The 21,993-nt window shown below is 35.0% G+C and overlaps 1 protein-coding gene across 1 annotated transcript in view; it reads left to right on the plus strand.

Moving 5' to 3' along the window:
* The window catches only part of SULT1B1 (sulfotransferase family 1B member 1), a 95,752-nt gene that overhangs the window by 72,227 nt on the left and 1,532 nt on the right, over positions 1-21,993 (plus strand). The window contains exons 9-14 of the mRNA XM_082391619.1: positions 8,532-8,703; positions 8,985-9,113; positions 12,802-12,899; positions 14,666-14,792; positions 15,434-15,528; positions 17,439-17,619. Of these exons, the coding sequence (XP_082247745.1) occupies positions 8,532-8,703; positions 8,985-9,113; positions 12,802-12,899; positions 14,666-14,792; positions 15,434-15,528; positions 17,439-17,619 (802 nt within the window). The remainder of the gene's footprint in view (positions 1-8,531; positions 8,704-8,984; positions 9,114-12,801; positions 12,900-14,665; positions 14,793-15,433; positions 15,529-17,438; positions 17,620-21,993) is intronic.

The raw sequence follows: 21,993 nt of genomic DNA on the forward strand, positions 1-21,993 counted from the left end.
AACTTATCAGAACGTAAACATTTTAATAGAAAAAATAAAAAAGAGACTAACAGTAGTTTACCCACCCCTTTTAAAAATCATTAAATGAGAATAGCATAAAAAAGTCAAGCTCTAGGTAATTAAAGAAATGCCAACTAAAATAATGAGGTGGCAATTTTTACCTGTAAGATTATACTGCTCCGGGGCTTCCCTGGTGGCGCAGTGGTTAGGAATCCGCCTGCCAATGCAGGGAACACGGGTTCGAGCCCTGGTCTGGGAAGATCCCACATGCCGCGGAGCAGCTAAGCCCGTGCGCCACAACTACTGAGCCTGCGCGTCTGGAGCCTGTGCTCCGCAACAAGAGAGGCCGCGACAGTGAGAGGCCCGCGCACCGCGATGAAGAGTGGCCCCCGCTCGCCACAACTAGAGAAAGCCCTCGCACAGAAACGAAGACCCAACACAGCCAAAAATAAATAAATAAATAAATTAAAAAAAAAAAAAAAGATTATACTGCTCCACAATGGTAAGATTATACCATCTGCCATATCAGGTGTTGGTCATTAGGATTGATTAAAGGTGCACTGATAATCCGCTAATGAGAATTTAAATTGAATGAAGTACATACCTTTGATTTAGCAATTCTTCTTCTGAAAGTTTTTTTCCAAAGTATGAAATATTTTTCTTAATAGCGAAATTCAACATAAAACTGGTATGTATAACATAATACCATTTTGGGGGGACCAATTTGTGTAAAAATATTTAGAATATTCTGCAAATACCCAAATATTAATAGTGGTTGTTTCTGTGGGTGAAATTTAGAACAAATTTAAATCCACATTTTCTGTATCTTCTGGAACTATTTTGCAGTGTAACTATATTACTTTTACAAAAAAAAGAAAATTTTAAGATTTTGTGTGCCTTTAAAATTTTATCTTTCCCACCTGCCATAAAATAATTTCCTAATTTTTATTTAACTCTTCATAGAATTTATTTATGTATTTATTTTATTAGACACTCAGGGACACTGAAAGAATTCAAACTTCTTAAATACTTCCGTTTAGACTGGTTGATGTGTACACAGGGCTAATTTTAGGGAAAAAAGAATACATGCATTGTGAATCTTTTCTGTCTTTCTTAATCTCTCTTTTAACTCTATTATTTTGTTTCTTAAGCCCACATGACATGACTTAGAAGTCACAAGTTGTTTTCTGAGCCTGATTGTTTACCTAATGTTTATAGGATCTTAGCCAAATCATTTAGAATTTCTGAATCTCAAGGGGAAAATTTGAGCTATCAACAGACTGAGAATTCATTCAATCAATCAGTTTATTTATAAATCAGCAAGGCAAACACAATGCCTTTCTTTTTTTTCCTAGTGCAGCATCCTGGGACATGATAGATCTGGTGACTAAATAAATGAATAGATAGATAAATGAATGAATTAAGCGTAGAATATTAATACATGTTTTAAAACAAGAGTGAATTTTTATTCATGGTCCTCAAACCAGTAGCACCAGCACCATCTCAGAGTGTTGGAATAGCAAATTTTCAGGCTCCGCCCTAGACCAACTGAATCACAAACATTGTGGATGGGGACCCAGTAATCTGTGTTTTGTCATGGCCTCCAAAATGATTCTGAAACACGCTAAAATTCAAGAATCTCTGATTTAGGTTGTTTTTCAATTAGTATATACTAATCAAAGTTTGATGGGTTAATTGATAATGGGGTTGCCAGACAATCCATGCACATCTAAATAGTTTTCCTGAAATTAACACCTTATGCCAAAGTTTGCAAATTGCTTTCCTCGGCATGTGCCATACAAAAGTGACTATATTGTTTCATGTATGTAGTTAGGTGCCAATACTTAAACGTTGAGCATTTGGACAGCTCACAAAAAGAATCTAGATCTCTCAAAATGTTGCCCTCTTTTCTGCACGGCAAGGATATGCTGGACATTAACCCCTCCAGCATCATCACCACTTTATTCTCCTACTAAACTCCTTCTTTGTGTATTTGTGACTTAGAATTAAAAAAAAACAAAAAAACAAAAAACTGACAGGTCGTAGAAATGATTAGCGCGACAGAAAACAAGTGCATTCTGAAACCATCAGCTCTACCCTCTGGATTTCTGCCGCCAACATTATTTTATCTTCAGTGTATGTTTGTATATCTTTGCTCTTTTCATGATATTGGAAACTCATGTTTCTTTCAGATGAAAACACACACACATACAAACAACTTTTCATCATGACCAAAATTATTACAAGACATTCTTATAAGTTGTAGAGAAACAACAGACTTCCATCCACTGACAGTTCAAGTTCTTTCCCTTTGCATTTCCCTCAAACTCTTTGAAGCCATGTGGGAACCTTTAAACCTAGCTAATCTCTGACTTTGCTTACTTTTGGCCACCACCCTGATTCATTTCCTTCTCAGGGATTCCTGGCTCTTCCAGCTGTTGAAACAGCAGGCCCTGTCTCTGTGTGTGTAGTTCAAAATTTTTATATCTTAACTGCCTGTGAAGTCACTGACTACCACATTCGGATCGTATCCTTAAACATTTTTTCCCCAGAGACAGGAGTGAGCCTCCCTGAGCGCACCTTGCCCTGCCTCTCAGGACTACCACCAGTACCCAGTGTTCCTTTTGACAACTGCACCACCGACTGAAAACGAAAACTGAAAAAGGGATTAAATTGTGAGGTAAAGTTTTCTTTTTAAATCTCTTTTCTCTAAGTTTTGATCTTGCATCTACAGTGCATTGAGCTCCTTGAATGGTTTCCATTTTGATCACATGTTTATCATTGGGATGTTTTTGCCTAATTGCAATTTTCCCACGGGAAACTCAGTGTTTCCTGTTATGTTTTGCAGAAACTCTCAGGCTTTCAGTGATCCCTTTTTATTTTTCTGGGTTTAATGGGACTCTTGTGAAGCATGCCAGGATTGAGGGTCTTCTCATGAAACTGTAAGCCTCATAAGCGAAAAAGGAGTCCACTCCAAGTTCTCACTTCTCTGCTCCCATCTCCCCTTCACCCCTGTATACACACGTGCCCACACACACAGATACACACCACGTTAAGGTACGCTCCACAATACAGAACATATTATTTAATTCATTTATTTCAGTAGCTGGAGTTTGATGTAGACCAAGTAGAACTGTACTTTGTTAGGGTGAAACAAATGGAAGAAATATTATTTTCCCATTAAAAGAACCATTCACCTTTAGTGTCAGATGACTCAGTTACTTTCTCCTAAGAGGGGCATTGTTTTCTATTTTCTTTTTTTTTCTATTTTTTTTTTTAAAGTCAATTTTAGACATTTTAATTTTTAGCTTATGGCTCAACTTAACTAGGAAGATTTGTAGTATCATGTAGACCACATAAAATTTATATAACTACATAAAATTTTTTGTCACTTTCTGGTAAGATTTAAAAGATTTTTAGGAAATGATTTTTATATTTTAAAGTAAATATCACTCATAAACCAAAAAGACTTTTAGGAACCGACTTTTATATTTTAAAGTAAGTATCACTCATAAACTCAATAACATTAGTTATCTTATGTCTTCGGGCCCTCTTCCCTGAATCTATCTTCTCATATAATTCTAAGCTCATCATCATCCACTGGTCATGATGAAGCAATGTTAATTCAAGACTGCTACTCCAAGGTTCTTGAATTGGTTACACCCACTTCCCAGATGTGATTAGTATGTATTCACGATCATCCTGTTACTCATATCCATCCTTCTCTGACAACATTTTTGCAGCATGAGGAGTTAAAGCTTTTTGTCAGAGGGAAGTTTGCTTTGTCAAAAAAATTTTCCTACAATCAGGAACATCTTTGACTCTGGTCAGGCCCATCCATGTAGACATGCAGTATGACCAAGTGAGCAGAGCTGGGGAAACTGAACTCTATTTTTGAGACACACACTCAATTGCTGTGTGTCTGAGCAGACTCTCTGAAACTCTGTTTCCTAATCTCAATCTGTAAAATGAAAGTAAGACTTATCATCAGGGTGGGTAATGATTAGAGATAATATATATTAAGCACAATCAACACTGTTTTCTGGAAAAAACTTAATTCATTTTGATAAATCATTTATATACACCTTATATTGTCAGAGAGTAGATTAAAAGTGGTTTAAAATCATGCTTCCCAAATCTTCTTATGAGTATAAATTACTTGGGGATTTTATTGAAATATAGATTTAGATTCTGGATTGGGGCCTGAGATTCTGCATTTCTAACAAGCTCTCAAATGATGCCAATAGTATATGGTGCTTGTACATGGACTGTATTTAAATAGCAATTATGAATCAATTATATAAATATAAAATAATAGTACAAGTTAAATTAAAATGAATAAATAAAGAAATGAAAACGTTAAGACATGAAATGGAGCTAGGAATGATGTTATAAATGTATAACATAATGTTAACCACCTACTGTGTGGCGAAAAAATTTGTCTACATGATTTATAGCAGACAGTATGGAAAATAAATGTGTCCTCAATACTCACTTGCTTTCCCATAACAATCTGTATGTTTAATATGAGTTGGTAAGTGGACTTATAGTCCTACTAAATTTTATATTCTAGAGCCAAAGAAGAAAAAGAGAGCCTCACTTATTTTCCTCAATTAATTCAGAATATACAAGTGTTCAGATGAGGTCTGGGATTGATATTTACCTTTACATAGTCTGGAGAAAACAATTTGCTAAGAAATTCATAGAATAAAATGTTTCAAGGAAAACTATCTCATTTACTATGTGAGGTAAAAATCTAATATCTGAATATACTATGTTGATTTCTGCCGTCACTCATTCTTTATATCCAAACTCGGAAGTTACACTGTCCCCAAGAGCTTAGAAGATTCTGGATGGGAAGTGTAGGTCTCATCATTCATTCATTCATTTATTCAGTTCATTTAATACCTACTTTATTCCAAACACAGTGTTTACATACTCTGTTTCACTTCCTGCTCTGCTGAGTTCTTGACCAACCACATTATTTGTTCCCTTCATGAGGCTGCTGACATGATCCACAGTAATGCAGGCTGGAGAATTTTTTCTACTAGAACCTGCCACTGCACTAACAAGGGACCATGAAAGCAGCCAGATATTTTACCAAAAATAAAGGATAATTGAGAAGCATAGAAAAGGCAACAATTTAATATGGAATATTTAATAGAATTTTCCCCGAATGCCCAGACTACTCAGCTCTCACTGGCATCCTTTTCTTAGGATCTTGCCTGCTGTAAACATGTTTGTGTCTATTCTCTGCTGAGACTCTGCTCTTTCATTAATATACACTTTTCTAAGCTTCTGAGGCCCCAACTCCTTTATTCTATGAGCAGTAATGAAGATGCAAAATTCAAATGATTTGCACTGTATTTCTAGCATAAGATGCCGTATATTTTAAGAAAAATCCATTCTTTAATAACAACTTTTATTGGGAAAACTTAGAGACACACTATTGTTGTATGTATACCCATTAATTATAAGATATAAAATATGACATATAATTCATGTCTTATAATGTAAAATGAAAAAGATGTTTGTCCAGATTTCTCTCTTCTAGACTTTTTTAAGGGACTAGAGGATGGGGGTTAGTAGGGTGTAGAGAAGTTATCTCTAAAACACTAGTCTGTTACACCAACATATTTTTCCTAATCTAAAGCATAACTTTTTCTATACAAATCAATTTTAGGCATATGAGTTTAAATTATAGCTAGCTTTTATATTAGTGATTTTGTTTGTGGTTCCCATTACACAAGTTACTAGTGAAGCTTAATAAGTGCAATCACTGTTTAAAGCACCCTCAAAGAATTTGGAATCACCAAATTACTTTCAAAATATTTGCCTCATAAAAAAATATACGTATCAATCAATTTGTCAATTAGAGGTGTAATTTAGCTTGTTAATTCAAACTCTATTTATCTGTTGTATACATTATCTATTATTATCGATTGACAGATTCTCAGAAATAAATGGAAAAATAGCTTATGATGGATCCTATAACTTCTACATTCTGCATTTCCTTCTATTTCTGAGATGTTTACATTCCATGGGGGCAGGGAGAGGGTTGTAAAATGAGAAACACATTAGGAAGAGCAAGACTACAGTTTCACTTACAAAGTTCAGTGAAAATGAAGTGGAAAAAATAAATGAGTAGCTCTATGTGATGGTCAGTTCCGTGTGTCAACGTGATTGGCTCACAGGGAGCCCAGATATTTGGTCAAACATTATTCTAGCTGTGTCTGTTAGTGTATTTTGGGGTGAAATTAACATTTGAATTGGTAGACTAAGTAAAACAGACTGCCCTCTCTGGTGTGGACAGGCGTCAACCACTCAGCTGAAGGCCTGAATCACATAAAAAGGAGGGCCCTCTGGGAGTAAGGGAGAATCCCTCCTGCGTGGCTGTCTTTGACCTGGGACGTTGTTTTTCCTACCTTCACACTTAAACTGAAACATTAGTTCTTCCTGGGTCTCAAGCCTGCTGACCTTCAGAAGAGAACTACACCATTGGCTATCCTGGTTCTCCAGCCTGGGATAACTGCATATCTTTGGATTTGTCTGCATCCATAATCACGTGAGCCAATTGCTTATAATAAATTCCATCCCTCTTCTCTCTCTCTTTCTCTCTCTCTCTCTATACATACATATATATATATATATATATAATTGATTCTGTTTCTCTGGAGAACCCTGACTAATACAGTCTCTCAGGACCCAAAATGTTTTGAATAGCTTAGCGGATCAATAAGATTCTAATTCAGGGTTGGTATTATTAGGATTATTATGATAAGGATAGTTTATTAATTAAAGAAGATGCATAGCAATTTTTATATTATGTATATACACATAAAGAGATTTACTGTACATAATTGGCTTAGATAATTTTAGAGGCTGGCAGGTCCCAAAATGTGCAGGATGAATTGGCAAGCTGGAGACCCAGAATAGCTGATGATTTAGTTCCAGTTTGAGTTTGAATGCCTAAGAACAAGGAGAGCTAATGGTATAGTTCCAGTTCAAAACCTGCCAGGCTTCAGACCCAGGAAAAGTCGATGTTTTAGTTCCAGCCTGAACGCAGGAAAAAAGCTGATGTTACAGTTCAAAGGCCATCAGCTAGGAAGAATTCTTTCTTACTCAGACTTTTTGTTCTATTCAGGCCTTCAACTCACTGAATGAGGCCAACCCACATTAGGGAGAGCAATCTGCTTTATTTAATACACCCATTTACAGAGTAATCTCATCCCAAAACATTCTCCAGAAACACCCAGAATAATGTTTGACCAAATATCTGGACATCTCATGGTCCAGGCAAGTTGACACATAAAATTAATCATCATAGCTTCTAAGCAAAATAGAGTAACAGAAACTAAATTTGCCCCCTTGTGTGAAACAACCAAAATGAATGATAGTGGATAGGAAACAAACAAACTGAGCCTTACAATTTCCCCAGCTTACTGCCATGAGAGAATTTCTGGGCCACAGCTCAGGGAGGAAAACCCAGGTAAAACACCAGACAGCCAATAAAAAATATCTGGCAGGCAAACTAGCTGAAGAAGGCAACCATAGGGAAGGAAAAATTAGTTAATTGAAGACAATCTAGAACTCACACAGATGTTAGAGTTAGCCAAAAAAAATATTAAAACAGTCATTATAGCTATATTCAATATGCTCAAAAAGTTGAGACAGAAAAAGTAAAATCATTCCCAAAATGATCTTCTGGATATGAAAACTACGTCTGAGAAAAAAATTCATTGGATGGTATTAACATCAGATTACACATTTCAGAAGAAAAAGTTAGTGAACATGAAGAAATATAGCCATAGAAGTTATCCAAACTGAAACACAAAGAAAGAAAAGAAGATTTTACAAAACGAATAGAGCTGTTCAGTGAGCTGTGAACAACTTTACGTAGCCTGGATTCTCAGAAAAAGAGAGAGAAACAAAAAAAATTTTTTTTGGAAGAAATGATGACTGTCAACACACAATTCTCAGAAGTTCAATAAACGTGAAGCATAGGCACACAACCACAAACACATGAAAATAACCACACCAAGGCACATCATAATTTAGTTGCTCAAAACCAGTGATAAAAAAAGAGGATCTTAGAAGCAGACAGAGAAAACAAATTCATTATATTCAGAAGAAGCAAGGTGAGAAACACAACAGGTTTCCTGTGAGAAAAAATGAGGTACAACTGGAGTATAACAATGACTGATAGATTTATTTTGCCTTAGGTCCAGATATTTTTTAGCATATTTCTGTGAAGTGGGATTTTTAATTCAAAGTAAAATGTGCAGTTCTATTTCTTTCCAAAGCTTCCATTAAAGACCTTTGATCTGCTTGTCACTGAGCCAGCTGCTGCTCTTGCAATCTACAGCTGTACACCCATAAAAATGCCCTTTGTATTTAGATCTCTTGTGCTCAGTGTGTTAAAGGCCAATTTTACTGTCAAGTTGCAGTGTCTTAATAACATTAGTTACTCAGTTTCTTATTTTTATCCTCTTTTTTCTCCATGATTTGATTATTATTAAGTATTCTACTAAGTATTTTTACAGTCTGGAGCAAAGATGACTTCCCAAAAAGATGTCCTGAGAAAAAATCTGAAGCTAGTCCATGGCTGTCCCATCACCTATGCTTTCGCAAACAACTGGGAAAAGATTGAACAGTTCCAAAGCAGGCCAGATGACATCGTGATAGCCACTTACCCCAAATCAGGTGAGTTTTGTGGCCTGACAAACGCAGGTCTGACTTCAGCTTTTGTTTCCTGAAAATCAGCTTCTCTACAAAATCGTTAACATCCTAAATAAAGTTAGTATTCCTAAAAGTCAGTCTAGCCATCTACTTTGAGTATATTAAAATGGACATTTGGGGCATAGAAAGGGAAACTCTGCAGAATTAATTTTCTAAGATAATATATTAAGATGGCAGGCTTCCAACTGGGATTTTTTCCCCCCAGATTCAGGTGAAGGTTATAAAAATGTTGTCTTTTGCCACAGGTACCACTTGGATTAGTGAAATTTTGGACATGGTTCTAAATGATGGAGATGTTGAAAACTGTAAGCGAGATGTTATAACTGTGAAAGTTCCAATGTTGGAAATGGCTCTTCCTGGACTAAGGACTTCAGGTAATTTTAAATCACCCAGGAATTATAATTTTGTAGTAGTATTTACATCACATATTAAGTACTGTATTTGTGATGTCCATTCAAGGAAAATGGAGTATATTTGGTAACATAAAATGGAAGTTTTGCAAGCAGTACAATAAGCAAAAGGCATACAGAGAAACTGTAGCTTATTCCATTGCATGCACATCTGGGTATGCTAATCGAAGGTAAAAGAATTTTGTTATAGAAAACAACTAAAAATCTCATTGATAAAAAAAAATGTTTCTTATCTTTTACTGAATTTTGTTGTATAAAATTTGGCAGATTAGAACAGTAATTTCTTAATTTAGAACATCACTGTAATTAAATAAATAAGTACTGATGCCTCACAAAATATAAAATTTATTATTAATACAATTCATTTTTCATTGCACAAATATTTACTGAGTGCTTCTAAAGAGCTATGCACTGTGCTACGGACTAGTTAAGAAATGATCAGTAGGGGCTTCCCTGGTGGCGCAGTGGTTGAGAATCCGCCTGCCAATGCAGGGGACACGGGTTCGAGCCCTGGCCCAGGAAAATCCCACATGCCGCGGAGCGACTAGGCCCGTGAACCACAACTACTGAGCCTGCGCTCTAGAGCCCATGAGCCACAACTACTGAAGCCGGTGTGCCACAACTACTGAAGCCCGCATGCCTAGAGCCTGTGCTCTGCAACAAGAGAAGCCACCGCAATGAGAAGCCCTCACACTGCAACGAAGAGTAGCCCCTGCTCGCAGCACCTAGAGAAAGCCTGCGCACAGCAACGGAAGACCCAACGCAGCCAATAAATAAATAAATTAATTAATTAATTAAATCTATTAAAAAAAAAAAGATCAGTAAATTAGATGTCCTATCTCCAAGGAGCTTACAACAACATTGTGACATTAAATAAGTAAAGAAACTAGCAATATATGAATATTGTTAGCCTAACATATCCAGAGAACAGGGCTCTACGAAAGGGAACATCAGGAGACTTTACTTTAGATTGGGTAGTTAGGGATATCAGCTCTGAATGGAGACCTAAAGCTTTGCGCAATGCTGGAGAAAGCATATTTCAGGAAGATGAAGCATTAGGTGTGGGGGCCTAGATGCAGAAAAGACCTAGGTGTAGTCCAGGGACTAAAAAATCAACCACCACCACCACCACCAACAACAATGAAAGAACGGAAAATTGAGAAGCAAAACAACTGGAGACTAGACAGGGACAGATCATGCAGGGCTTGTAATTCTTAAGAAATACTCAGTGAGCTAAGAGAGAATCAGCAGAGTAGGGTATCATGTAAGTAAGTGAGAAGGGTTCAAAAAATGAGGGCTAGCTTTCATGCTGCTAGAAACCTGGGATAAAAAGACAGTAGTATGGTGGTGAATGTCTATCAATGTAAACAGCAGAATTCAAATTCTCTCCCCTACTGGAGCTAGTTACTTCCACAGGCAGAGAAGGACCAGCTGAGAGGGAATCATTCCCTCTGTGTGGTTGCCTGAAGTCAGAGAGCAAATGCTAAAGCTTGAAACTAAAGGATTACTCTGGGACAAGCAACCAAAATGAGTACCGAGTGAGTTAAGACTCCAGAACCATAGAAAAGTATGAAATGAAAAAGTGATAGAATCAAAGTAATCAGGGACAGGGGAGTCAGAGATTACTGGTGAGAGACGGAGGTTGGGGGTGGGGCGTGAGGCAGTGTAGCATCGCCAGAGAGTGAGTAGGTGAGGCTCAGCAGGTAAAGGAGAGTAAACTGACACTCAGATTTCCTCTGCAACCTGAATGTGCATACTTGCGATGTCATTACATATTCCCAACATTCACATTTAAGTATGTAAATGGTTCATTTAAAGGACCTCACATGGCAAAACAATCACAAGACAGAAGAGGTTGAGAAATCTTTCAGTGAAGTTAAGAGATGGAAGAGGAAGAACAGATAGTGAAAACTTTATAAAAGAGACAGACATAAAATTTCATGTCATGGACATTGAGGCAGAGTGAGTTGTGGAAGATTATGATTTCTCATTTCTAAATACTGGATAAAGTGGCTGCAGCTACCAGGTCAGTAGAAACATAATGAATTAGCTGGTGGAATTTTACAGGTGTATAACTAATAGTTCCAGATAAAATCCAGGATACCCAATTAAATTTGAAAATCAGATAGATACCTCTTTTATTTAGTATATTTCAAATATTGCAGGGGAGATACTTACAGGTATCTGTTGTTTATGTGAGGTTCAAATTTAACTGGGATTCTTGCATCTTTATTTCCTAAGTCTGTCAACCCTATCTGCATTGATATTAAGTGGTTCTTCTTGATACCGCCATGTGCTATGAACTATTCTCTACAGAATATTCACTGGTGAACATAACAAGTTACTCTTCTGCTCTTATGGAATCTCCATTCCAGTGTGTGTTTGGGAATGAAGATGGGAAGAGGCATGGGAACTGACAACAAAGAAATAAATAAGCATAAACTGTGAGACAAAATATGTGCTGTATAGAACATTTAAAAAGGATGATTTATTAGAAACTGAGTGGCTTTTTAACATATGTAGTTAGTTTTGTGAACAACTGAAGCATAGGATTGCTTTGAATGAGTGAGTCATACAATTTGGGGCAGGTGTGCCTTTGTATGCAAAATATGGGAAGATGATATACATAGGATTAACAGGTAATCTAGAGGTTAGACTGGGTGTAAGTAATATTGTGAAAAAATGTACAGGACTTTAAGATTGACTGGATGTGAAACCTGAAGGAGGAGACAAGAATAATTGAGATTTTAGGGACTGACGACTCTATATGGGATGGCATCATTAACAGATAAATCTGGGAAGTGATAAAGGCCACTGAGTCCATTAAAAAATCATAAATTAAGGGTTAGTCCAGCTCTTCCTGGTCTATGTCAGAAATTGTCCGAGTGTGCCTTTACCCCAAAAGTGCCCTCAGACTGGCCGAGTCACTTATAGATTGATCTAGGCCCCTGGGCTCTTCCTAGCTCTTCACGTAGAAAATAAATGGATACTTTCTGTCACAAGGAAGTTCATATAACCCTTAACCAAAGACTTAATTTAAAACTAAGTTCTATTACTTATTAGTTGTATGTCTTTAGAAACTTCAGCCAGCACCTAAAAATTGCACAAAAATTTCATTTTTTATATGCATAGTATATATATATATATGACACATAAAGGAAATAATGAAAATGCAGGTACAACAGGTGATGCTCTACAAAGATATCATCTATACTACAATAGCTGCTGCATAACAATAGCCAATATGTGAATTACCAGTTATCAGTATCTCTGACATACAGGAAACATTTTTGTAATTACTTGTAATAATGCAAAGGCATGATAAAACTCCAAATTGCTAAGTATTATTACTTGTCATTTTGGAGATGGATAAAGTGAAGCCTAGAGACTCTGGGATACTTTCAGATGTTTCATGATGATTAAGTGATAAAGTTAGGATTTGAACCCAAAGAGGCTAACCGCAGAACCTAAGCTCTTAACTATTAGAAAATATTGGCTCTTAGAATCCAGATAAATGATGCTTGAGATTGGTTCAAAATTTAGCAGCATTATATAGTGGTCAAAAATATTTTGAAAAGTTGGTTAAGAAAATCCAGAAATGCAGGCTCCTTGGAGACTCTAGTATCTCCATAACCAAACTAAATTTCCCCAGGTATAGAACAATTAGAGAAGAATCCATCACCCCGGCTTGTGAAGACACATCTACCAATTGATCTCATTCCTAAGTCTTTCTGGGAAAACAACTGCAAGGTATGCTCTAAACCGCAAGTAAATTTTTTAATGTAACTTTTAACCCTTTTTCGCTCACATAGTAAGTAAAGTAATTGCTCAAATGTTTTGTTTATCTGTTACCATGAGAAGTGAGCTACATTAAAAAAAGTGTTTCGATTAAAAGAATACGTTTTAGCCTAAACTTACAAGCTCAAGTTTTCCAAAGTTATGCAGCAACAAAACCCTTATCTCAGCACAATATTGCTACTATTATTTCCCAGCTGTCTTATATAGTCTGGCCTTCTCTGAAAACTCAGCATAAGGATATCAATTCTTATTTAATAGTTTGGTAAAATTCTTCAGTGAGACATTTGAGCCTGGATATTTGCTTTGGGGAAACTTTTAAATTTAAAACTCATTTTTTTTCCCCCAATAATTGTGAAGCTATTCAGATTGTCTATCTGACTTTTGCTAGTTTGTGATATGTGAGGAATTCTAAGTTGTTGAATTTTGTAATGAAATGTTGTTAGTAATATTCCCATCTTATTCTTTCTTTTAACAGGCTTTTTTTTTTTTTTACAACAATCTTATCTATTTTTAAAGCAAATTTATTTTGACAGAAAATTGAGAGGAAGTTAAAGAGGTTTTGCATATATCCCTTTCTCCCACATATGCATAGACTCTCCATCATCAATATCTCTGACCTCTCACCGGAGCGATACATTTGTTACAATTGATGAACCTACATGGACACATCATTATCTCCCAAAGTCCATAATTTACCTTACGGTTCACTATTGGTGTTGTACATTCCATGGGTTTGGACAAATGTATGACGACATGTATATACCATTATAGTACCATGCAGTGCGGTTTCACTGCCTATAAATCCTCTGTGCTCCACCTATTCCTTTCCTCCCCCCAACCCTGGCAACCACTGATCTTCTTATTGCCTCCATAGTTTTGCCTTTTCCAGTATGTCATATTGTTAGAATCATACTTATGTAGCCTTTTCAGATTGTATTCTTTCACTTAGTAATATGCCTTTAATATTCTTCCATGCCTTTTCATGGCTTGATAGCTCATTTCTTGTTAGTAATGAATAATAGTCTATTGACTGGAGGTACCAGAGTTTATTTATCCAGTAACCTACTGAAGGACATTATGGTTGTTTCCAAATTTTGGCAATTATGAACAAAGCTGGTATAAACATCCATTTGCAGGTTTTTGTGTGAACTCTATTTTTCAACTCCTTTGGGTAAATACCTAGTAATGCAATTTCTGGATCATATGGTAAAAGTATATTTTGTTTTGAAAGAAACAAGTGTCTTACGAAGTAGCAGTACCATTTTGCATCCCCACCAGCAATGAGTGAGAGTTCCTGTTGTGCCACACCCTCACCAGGATTTAGTGTTGTCACTGTTCTAGGTTTTGGCCATTCTAAAAAGTATGGAGTTGTGTCTCGTTGTTTTAATTTGCATTTCCCTGATGAAGTAAGATGTTTGGTATCTTTTCACACTCTTATTTTTCTTTTAATAGCTGCAAGATTTGTTGTGATATCCCCTGTTTTTTATTGATACTAGTAATTTGTGTCTTCTCTATTTATTTTGTCAGTCTTTTTAGATGTTTATCAATTTTGTTGATTTTTTTGAAAGATCCAGCTTTTTGTTTCATTAATTTTCTTAATATTTTCCTGTTTGTAATTTCATGGATTTCAAATCTGTTGGTTTACATGCTTACTATATGTTACTTTTTTTCTTAAATAAAATATCATGTATTTGATTTTTTTCATCCTCACCCTGCAGATGATTTATCTGGCTCGAAATGCCAAGGATGTTGCAGTCTCATTTTACCATTTTGACTTAATGAATAATTTACAACCTCTTCCGGGAACCTGGGGAGAATATCTAGAGAAATTCTTGACTGGAAATGGTAGGATGGCCTTGGCTAAAAATTAATGTCATTTAAAAATTAATTTAAAAAATAATATTAACCATTACAAGTATGAATTTTCCTTTCAAAATACTTATTTTTCCAAATCAGTAGCAAGTACATTCAAATACCATTTAAAGATTAAATCAAATACATCTAATATTTTACTATGACATTCAATATATAAACCTGGTATTAAACATTGGCTTAATGAAAATATTCTTGAATCTCTTTTCAGTTGCTAAAAACCCATTCTCAGTTCCTGCTCAGAATAGAAGTTGTTTAACTTGCCCAAATCATTACTTAAATCTGTTACAGATATATTTATAGTACTTAGGTAAATAATTGATTGAGTACTTCATAAAAGAATAGTTTTCTTCTGTGTGAGGCTAAGTATAACCTATTAGAGGTCAATGTATTTTCATTTGAAATGCGTCTTTTGTACTTAATATTTTTAAAAATCTGATTGTTTGTACATCCATAAATGGCTGATGGTATATAACTGTTTAAATTGGCTTTACAGCCTCAGTTCCCTTGAGTACTAAATTCCACAAAATGTTTGTCCACTTTGACTTATTGTTCACAAACAAATCTTTGATTTGATGAATGCTTATGGAAATAGACTTTTTCTCTGGTTTTAGTGGCCTTTGGCTCCTGGTTTAATCATGTTAAAAGCTGGTGGAAGAAAAAGGAAGAACACCCAATACTTTTCTTATTCTATGAAGATATGAAAGAGGTAAAATGGTAGAAATGCATTCTAGATAATTCTTCAGCTACATCTTGGGGTAAAAGGATTATTATATTTTTTCAACTTAATCTATGGAGTCCAAAATGACATGATTGCTTTGCCTATTTTCCATGCCTGCTTACCCAAATCTTGCTAAGATCATTAATGACGCTAACTGAAATCAATGACATTTTTATCCTCTTATCCTTTTTAACCATTGTGTTTCTTTTGAGCACCTTTTCTTTTCGAACTTCTCTCCTACATTTAATTGGTTATCACACTGTCATGGTTTTCCTGTGAATCTCTATCACTTAGTCATTTTTCTTTTTGAACTCTTTGCTATAGTTTGATGATCATGTCCAAGCCCACTGTTGCCAAAACTATTTATGGCTAATGACCCACCAAAAACTCCATTTTAACTTCTACCCTGAATTCAAACCCATGTTTTTATTAAAACAACCCTCAAATTTAACATGTTCAAAACTAAACTCATCTTGCTTCTCTCGATCCAACAGGTAATCCTTTTCCTTTATTCTCTCTTTTGGTTAATGATGTTTGGTTGTTCATTCAGTGTTCAAAGCTTGAAAGTAAATTGTCCTCACTGGCTTTCATGTAGCTGATATGGTTCCACTATATCCTGAATATCCCATTGTTTCACATGCTCTAACTATTATATCTTTCAAATGTGTCCTTCTCCTTTACATCAGCTCGGTGCTTTGTGACCAGGGGTGGGATAGGGAGGGTGGGAAGGAGATGCAAGAGGGAGGGGATATGGGGATATATGTATACATATAGCTGATTCACTTTGTTATACAGCAGAAACTAACACACTATTGTAAAGCAATTATACTCCAATAAAGATGTTAAAAAAAAAAAGACAACAAACTGAGATTGCAAAAAAAAAAAAAATACACAAGCACATACATTCACCACACACACACACACACACACACATAAACACACAGAGAGTTAATAAGACATATTATTAAATGCTGTTGCTTCCCTACTACATAATAGATACAGTCCAAATCCTTCAGCAGGACATCCAAGGATGTTCTCAATTTTACCCCAATTCATCTTTCTTGATTCATAGCCTCTCCCACTCCTATAAACAACTCAGCTCTAACTGCAACCACTTTGCTTTTTTTCTCCCTTGAACACACTGTGAGAACCTATACTTCCAAGAATTTTAACTATTTTCTCTGCTGGGAATTCACTCTCCAATAGCTCAGGAGACTGCATCTTGGTAAACTCTGACTCATCTTTCTAAACTCAGCTTAGATGTTACCCCCTCAAAATCTTTCTAGATATATCTATGTAGATTTTAACTTAGCTTCCTAAAAAGCTATAAATATTAAGTTTATGTCATTAGAATCTGAAAAAATGATTTCTTTCTCAGATTTTTTTCTTCTTATTCTCAAAGGCCAATGAATAATTTAGGTCTTGATATCTTTGCAACTTCATTGGAGTTTATTTTTAATAATTTACATCCAAGCAAGATTTCATCAGTATTTACACTTTAAAAAAATACCTGAAGTTTTCCCTGAATTTATTATTTTTGTTTTTAAATATTATTATTAAGAATAAGAAAGCAATTTTGATGAAGAACAGAAAAATAAAGGCAGAAGGAATAAAGATACTGGGTCCCTAAAACATTCACATTTCAAATCTGATTACAAATTGAGCTTAAAATCGTTGCTATAATCTTTTTCTCTAAATACTGTTAATATTTAGGCCAAGATTTATTCTTATTGTATTTTGAATGAAAACTAAAAATATAAGATTTAGAACAAACAATTTCCATTCTACTTTTACTAAACATAAATTATTGATTTTTTCATTTTTATGATTTTTTTCACATTATGTTAATGAATTATTGTTTACCATTTTCTTGGATATGTCTCTTTACCCACTGATAGAATCCAAGGAAAGAAATCAAGAAGATTGTTAGATTTCTAGAGAAGAACCTGAATGATGAGATCTTGGATAAGATAATCCATCATACCTCCTTTGAAATGATGAAGGACAACCCTCTGGTGAATTATACACATCTACCAAGTACAGTGATGGATCACAGTAAATCCTCTTTTATGCGCAAAGGTTAATATTTTGCTGAGTTTAATTTTCCTTTTTGGTTTCTTATGAATTACTCTGAAGTGAGGATTAGCTTTGTAATCTCTACCAAGTTACTTAGCCAGTTTTGATGTCAATTTCTTCATCTGTAAAATAAGGACACTAAAAATACCTACCACAAAAGTTGCTGAATTAGATTAGAAATTATTAAAGGAAATAATGCATGTAAACACGTTATTAAAGTACCCTGAGTACTTGATACATATTTCTCCTTCTATTTACTACCCTGCTAAAAGGGAGTGTTTTGTCAATTCTGATGTGAGTCATTCCAAATTTTTTATTACTAAATCTTAAATCTTTGTTTAAATTGGCATAGGCCTCCTTCTTCTCCCCAGTAATAAACTAATGTCACTCAATACAGTACCATCTTCTTTAAAGACCCCTTATCATTTAGAAAGCAGTGGTCATTTTGTTAAGAAGGATTCACCAAGAGTAACGACATTTTTTTACCATATGGGAAGTTTTTGCTCCCTAAAAATACTGTCTGAATTATAGGAAAACATGGAATCTAAAATTAAGTTAAAAAGATGACACTAGAGAAATATGGCATTCACTGTCAAAATACAGCTCTATTTCCATTAAGGCAAATACTGTATATTATGGTTTATTGTATATGGCTTGTGTTAAAAATGTGTTATTAATGATAAAAATAATGCATTTAACAAATTATTAACTTACATTTGAGAAATTATCCACCTAGTCTTGCCACCTTTCTTTTCAATGTCCTTTACTGGGTTGGAGAGAAAAAAGATAAAATTTCAGTTGGTGTGCCAGGAAGTAAAAACAACCCTAGGAATATATTGTGCATATGAACATGTGGATCAAAACCTGTTTTGAAAGAGTTAATTGATTTTGAAAGAGTTATATGATTACAGATATTTCTAACACAGTTTTCTCTGTACCTTAGTGTAGTCCTATACTAAAAACACTAAATTATGTTTTAATTTTCAAAAACACTGCACTTAAAAAAAACACTGCACTTAAAAAATAAGCTGTGGTATAAGAGGGCAAGGCAAATTTTGAAAGAGTTATATGATTACAGATATTTCTAACACAGTTTTCTCTGTACCTTAGTGTAGTCCTATACTAAAAACACTAAATTATGTTTTAATTTTCAAAAACACTGCACTTAAAAAATAAGCTGTGGTATAAGAGGGCAAGGCAAATTTTTCATTGTAAATGGTGCATTACAAGTTTGAACAAAGAAGACTGATACATGCACAGCACACACACAACACACACACATGTTTTTCTTGTAGAAGAAACAGAGACAAAAAACCTCTTTAATTAAACAAGGCAAATTTTCATTATGCCAGATCATTGAATGTAACTTCCAGGAGAGTTTTATCCCCAGTCATATGAAAATTGATACGATCCAATGATATCTCATTAGGGTATAAGGATAAATGAGATAAGCTCAGTATCTGGACTCCATGCTTTCGCCAACTTCAAAGGAAAAGGGTATATAAGAGAGACAGTCTTTACAACCCCTTTGGGAGTAGTGAAGAACATAACCTTTGTGGTCAGATTGCTCTGGGATTTATCAAGGCTATGCCACTCCCTGAACCTTTGACTTTGCATATATTAATAAATCTGCCAAAGTTTCGATTACATCACTGACAAAATGAAGAAAGGAATAACACCTATAGCACAAGTTTTGGGGGAGGATTTTGGTAAAAGATATATAAGCATTTACTATATTTTTTCTGACCAAAATGATATACACAAAAGTAGCAAGTCATATTAGTCTAATATGTTCTTATCTAATAGTTCGTTTCATCTATTCATTTATTCATTCATGCATTCAATAACACTTAAAGAATACCCTTTATTCATTAGTTAATACTTATGAAAAGCTCTTCATGAACACCTATATGCAGCTCATATTCTCTAGAATATAAATGACATGTACATCTGCTTCAAGAAGCTCATAATGTAATACAAGAGGCATTCATGTAATGAATATTGAAAAGGGCTCAAAAGTGAAGAATGAACAAAGGGCCAGGCATAGTTTGGCCTTCAGTCTTGAAGGAGTCCATGCTGGATAAATCAAGGTCAAAATTTAGTCACACAATAGTAACGATGTTAGGGAGAGGATAGATAATGTCCAATGTTTATGCCTATGTCCCAAACAGCAACAAAACAAAAAACCCTGGGATTTGGCAAGAATTTATTTTATCAAAAAAATTTTTATACTTCCCTCACTCTTGTGAAGCAAATGTGTTTGTGTATATAGTATTTATACTCAAAATAGAAGATTATTAGAATACTTTATATATGACTATTGTTTAAATCTGCACTTTCTCTTTTCAGTGGCATCTTTAGAGGTGTACTATCCCAGATATGCACTACCCTCACATACATTCCAAAGAACTATTATCATTTGGTGAAAACAGAATAAAGTAAAATAACCAGGGAAACAACCTTGTCTATGGGGATGTTTTCATTAAAAGGGTTTTAAATCTTCATGAAGCAATCATGGGTTAATAAGGCTTGAAATTCAATACGATTATATTTAATATCAAATAAATTGGCAAAATTAATGTTTTCCTCCAAACACATTGGCAGTACATTAAAAAATTATTAATTTTTCAAATATATATTTTTAAGTAACCAGTATAAAAGATTAAATGTAAATTTATATCCCAACAGTTCCACTTTTGTAAAAATGGTTCAGGGATTTTATGTGTTTGATTTTAATGCTATTCTTCTCCTCTAAAATTAAAATAAGATATGTCTAGTGAATTCAGGAAACACAAATATCATCCAAATATCATAACATCCTCATTTTTTTTTTTTGTGAAATGATACTTATCAGCTTTCTGTTTCATGGTTTGATTGTGCTCATGACCAGTCCTTTGTACAGTTTCCAAAAGTAACTCATGAAATGGAATACTCCCTGATCATTGATCCAGTGACCAGTGGTAACCCCATGACCTAGGACAATTAGAAACACTAAAAGAATCTCTTTTAGGAAACTATTGTACAGCCCATAAATTTAGACAAGAAAATTAACCCTTCTTATAATGTATTTTTAAAAGCTAGACTCCACACCTTATTTTTGATAAAGGAGGCAAGAATATACAATGGAGAAAAGACAGCCTCTTCAATAAGAGGTGCTGGGAAACTGGACAGCTACATGTAAACGAATGACATTAGAACACTTCCTAACACCATACACAAAAATAAACTCAAAATGGATTAAAGACCTAAATGTAAGGCCAGACACTGTAAAACTGTTAGAGGAAAACATAGGCAGGACACTCTATGACATAAATCACAGCAAGATCCTTTTTGACCCACCTTCTAGAGAAATAGAAATAAAAACAAAAATAAACAAATGGGACCTAATGAAACTTAAAAGCTTTTGCACAGCAAAGGAAACCATAAACAAGACCAAAAGACAACACTCAGAATGGGAGAAAATATTTGCAAACAAAGCAACTGACAAAGGATTAATCTCCAAAATTTACAAGCAGCTCAATATCAAAAAAACAAACAACCCAATCCAAAAATGTGCAGAAGAACTAAAGAGACATTTCTCCAAAGAATGTATACAGATTGCCAACAAACACATGAAAGGATGCTCAACATCATTAATCATTAGAGAAATGCAAACCAAAACTACAATGAGGTATCACCTCACACCAGTCAGAATGGCCATCACCAAAAAATCTACAAACAATAAATGCTGGAGAGGGTGTGGAGAAAAGGGAACCCTCTTGCACTGTTGGTGGGAATGTAAATTGATACAGCCACTATGGAGAACAGTATGGAGGTTCCTTAAAAAACTAAAAATAGAACTACCATACAACCCAGCAATCCCACTACTGGGCATATACCCTGAGAAAACCATAATTCAAAAAGAGTCATGTACCACAATGCTCATTGCAGTTCTATTTACAGTAGCCAGGACATGGAAGCAACCTAAGTGTCCATCGATGGATGAATGGATAAAGAAGATGTGGCACACATATAGAATGGAATATTACTCAGCCATAAAAAGAAACAAAATTGAGTTTTTTGTAGTGAGGTGGGTGGACCTAGAGTCTGTCATACAAGTGAAGTAAGTCAGAAAGAGGAAAACAAATACTGTATGCCAACACATATATATGGAACCAAAAAAAAAAAAAAAGAAAGGTCATGAAGAACCTAGTGGCAGGATGGGAATATAAAGACGCAGACCTACTAGAGAATGGACTTGAGGACATGGGCAGAGGGAAGGGTAAGCTGGGACAAAGTGAGAGAGTAGCGTTGCATATATATACTACCAAATGTAAAATCAATAGCTAGTGGGAAGCAGCCGCATAGCACAGGGAGATCAGCTTGGTGCTGTGTGAC

This window comes from Balaenoptera borealis (genome assembly GCF_965194805.1).
Source record: "Balaenoptera borealis genome assembly, chromosome: 4".
In the NCBI taxonomy this organism is placed as follows: domain Eukaryota; kingdom Metazoa; phylum Chordata; class Mammalia; order Artiodactyla; family Balaenopteridae; genus Balaenoptera; species Balaenoptera borealis.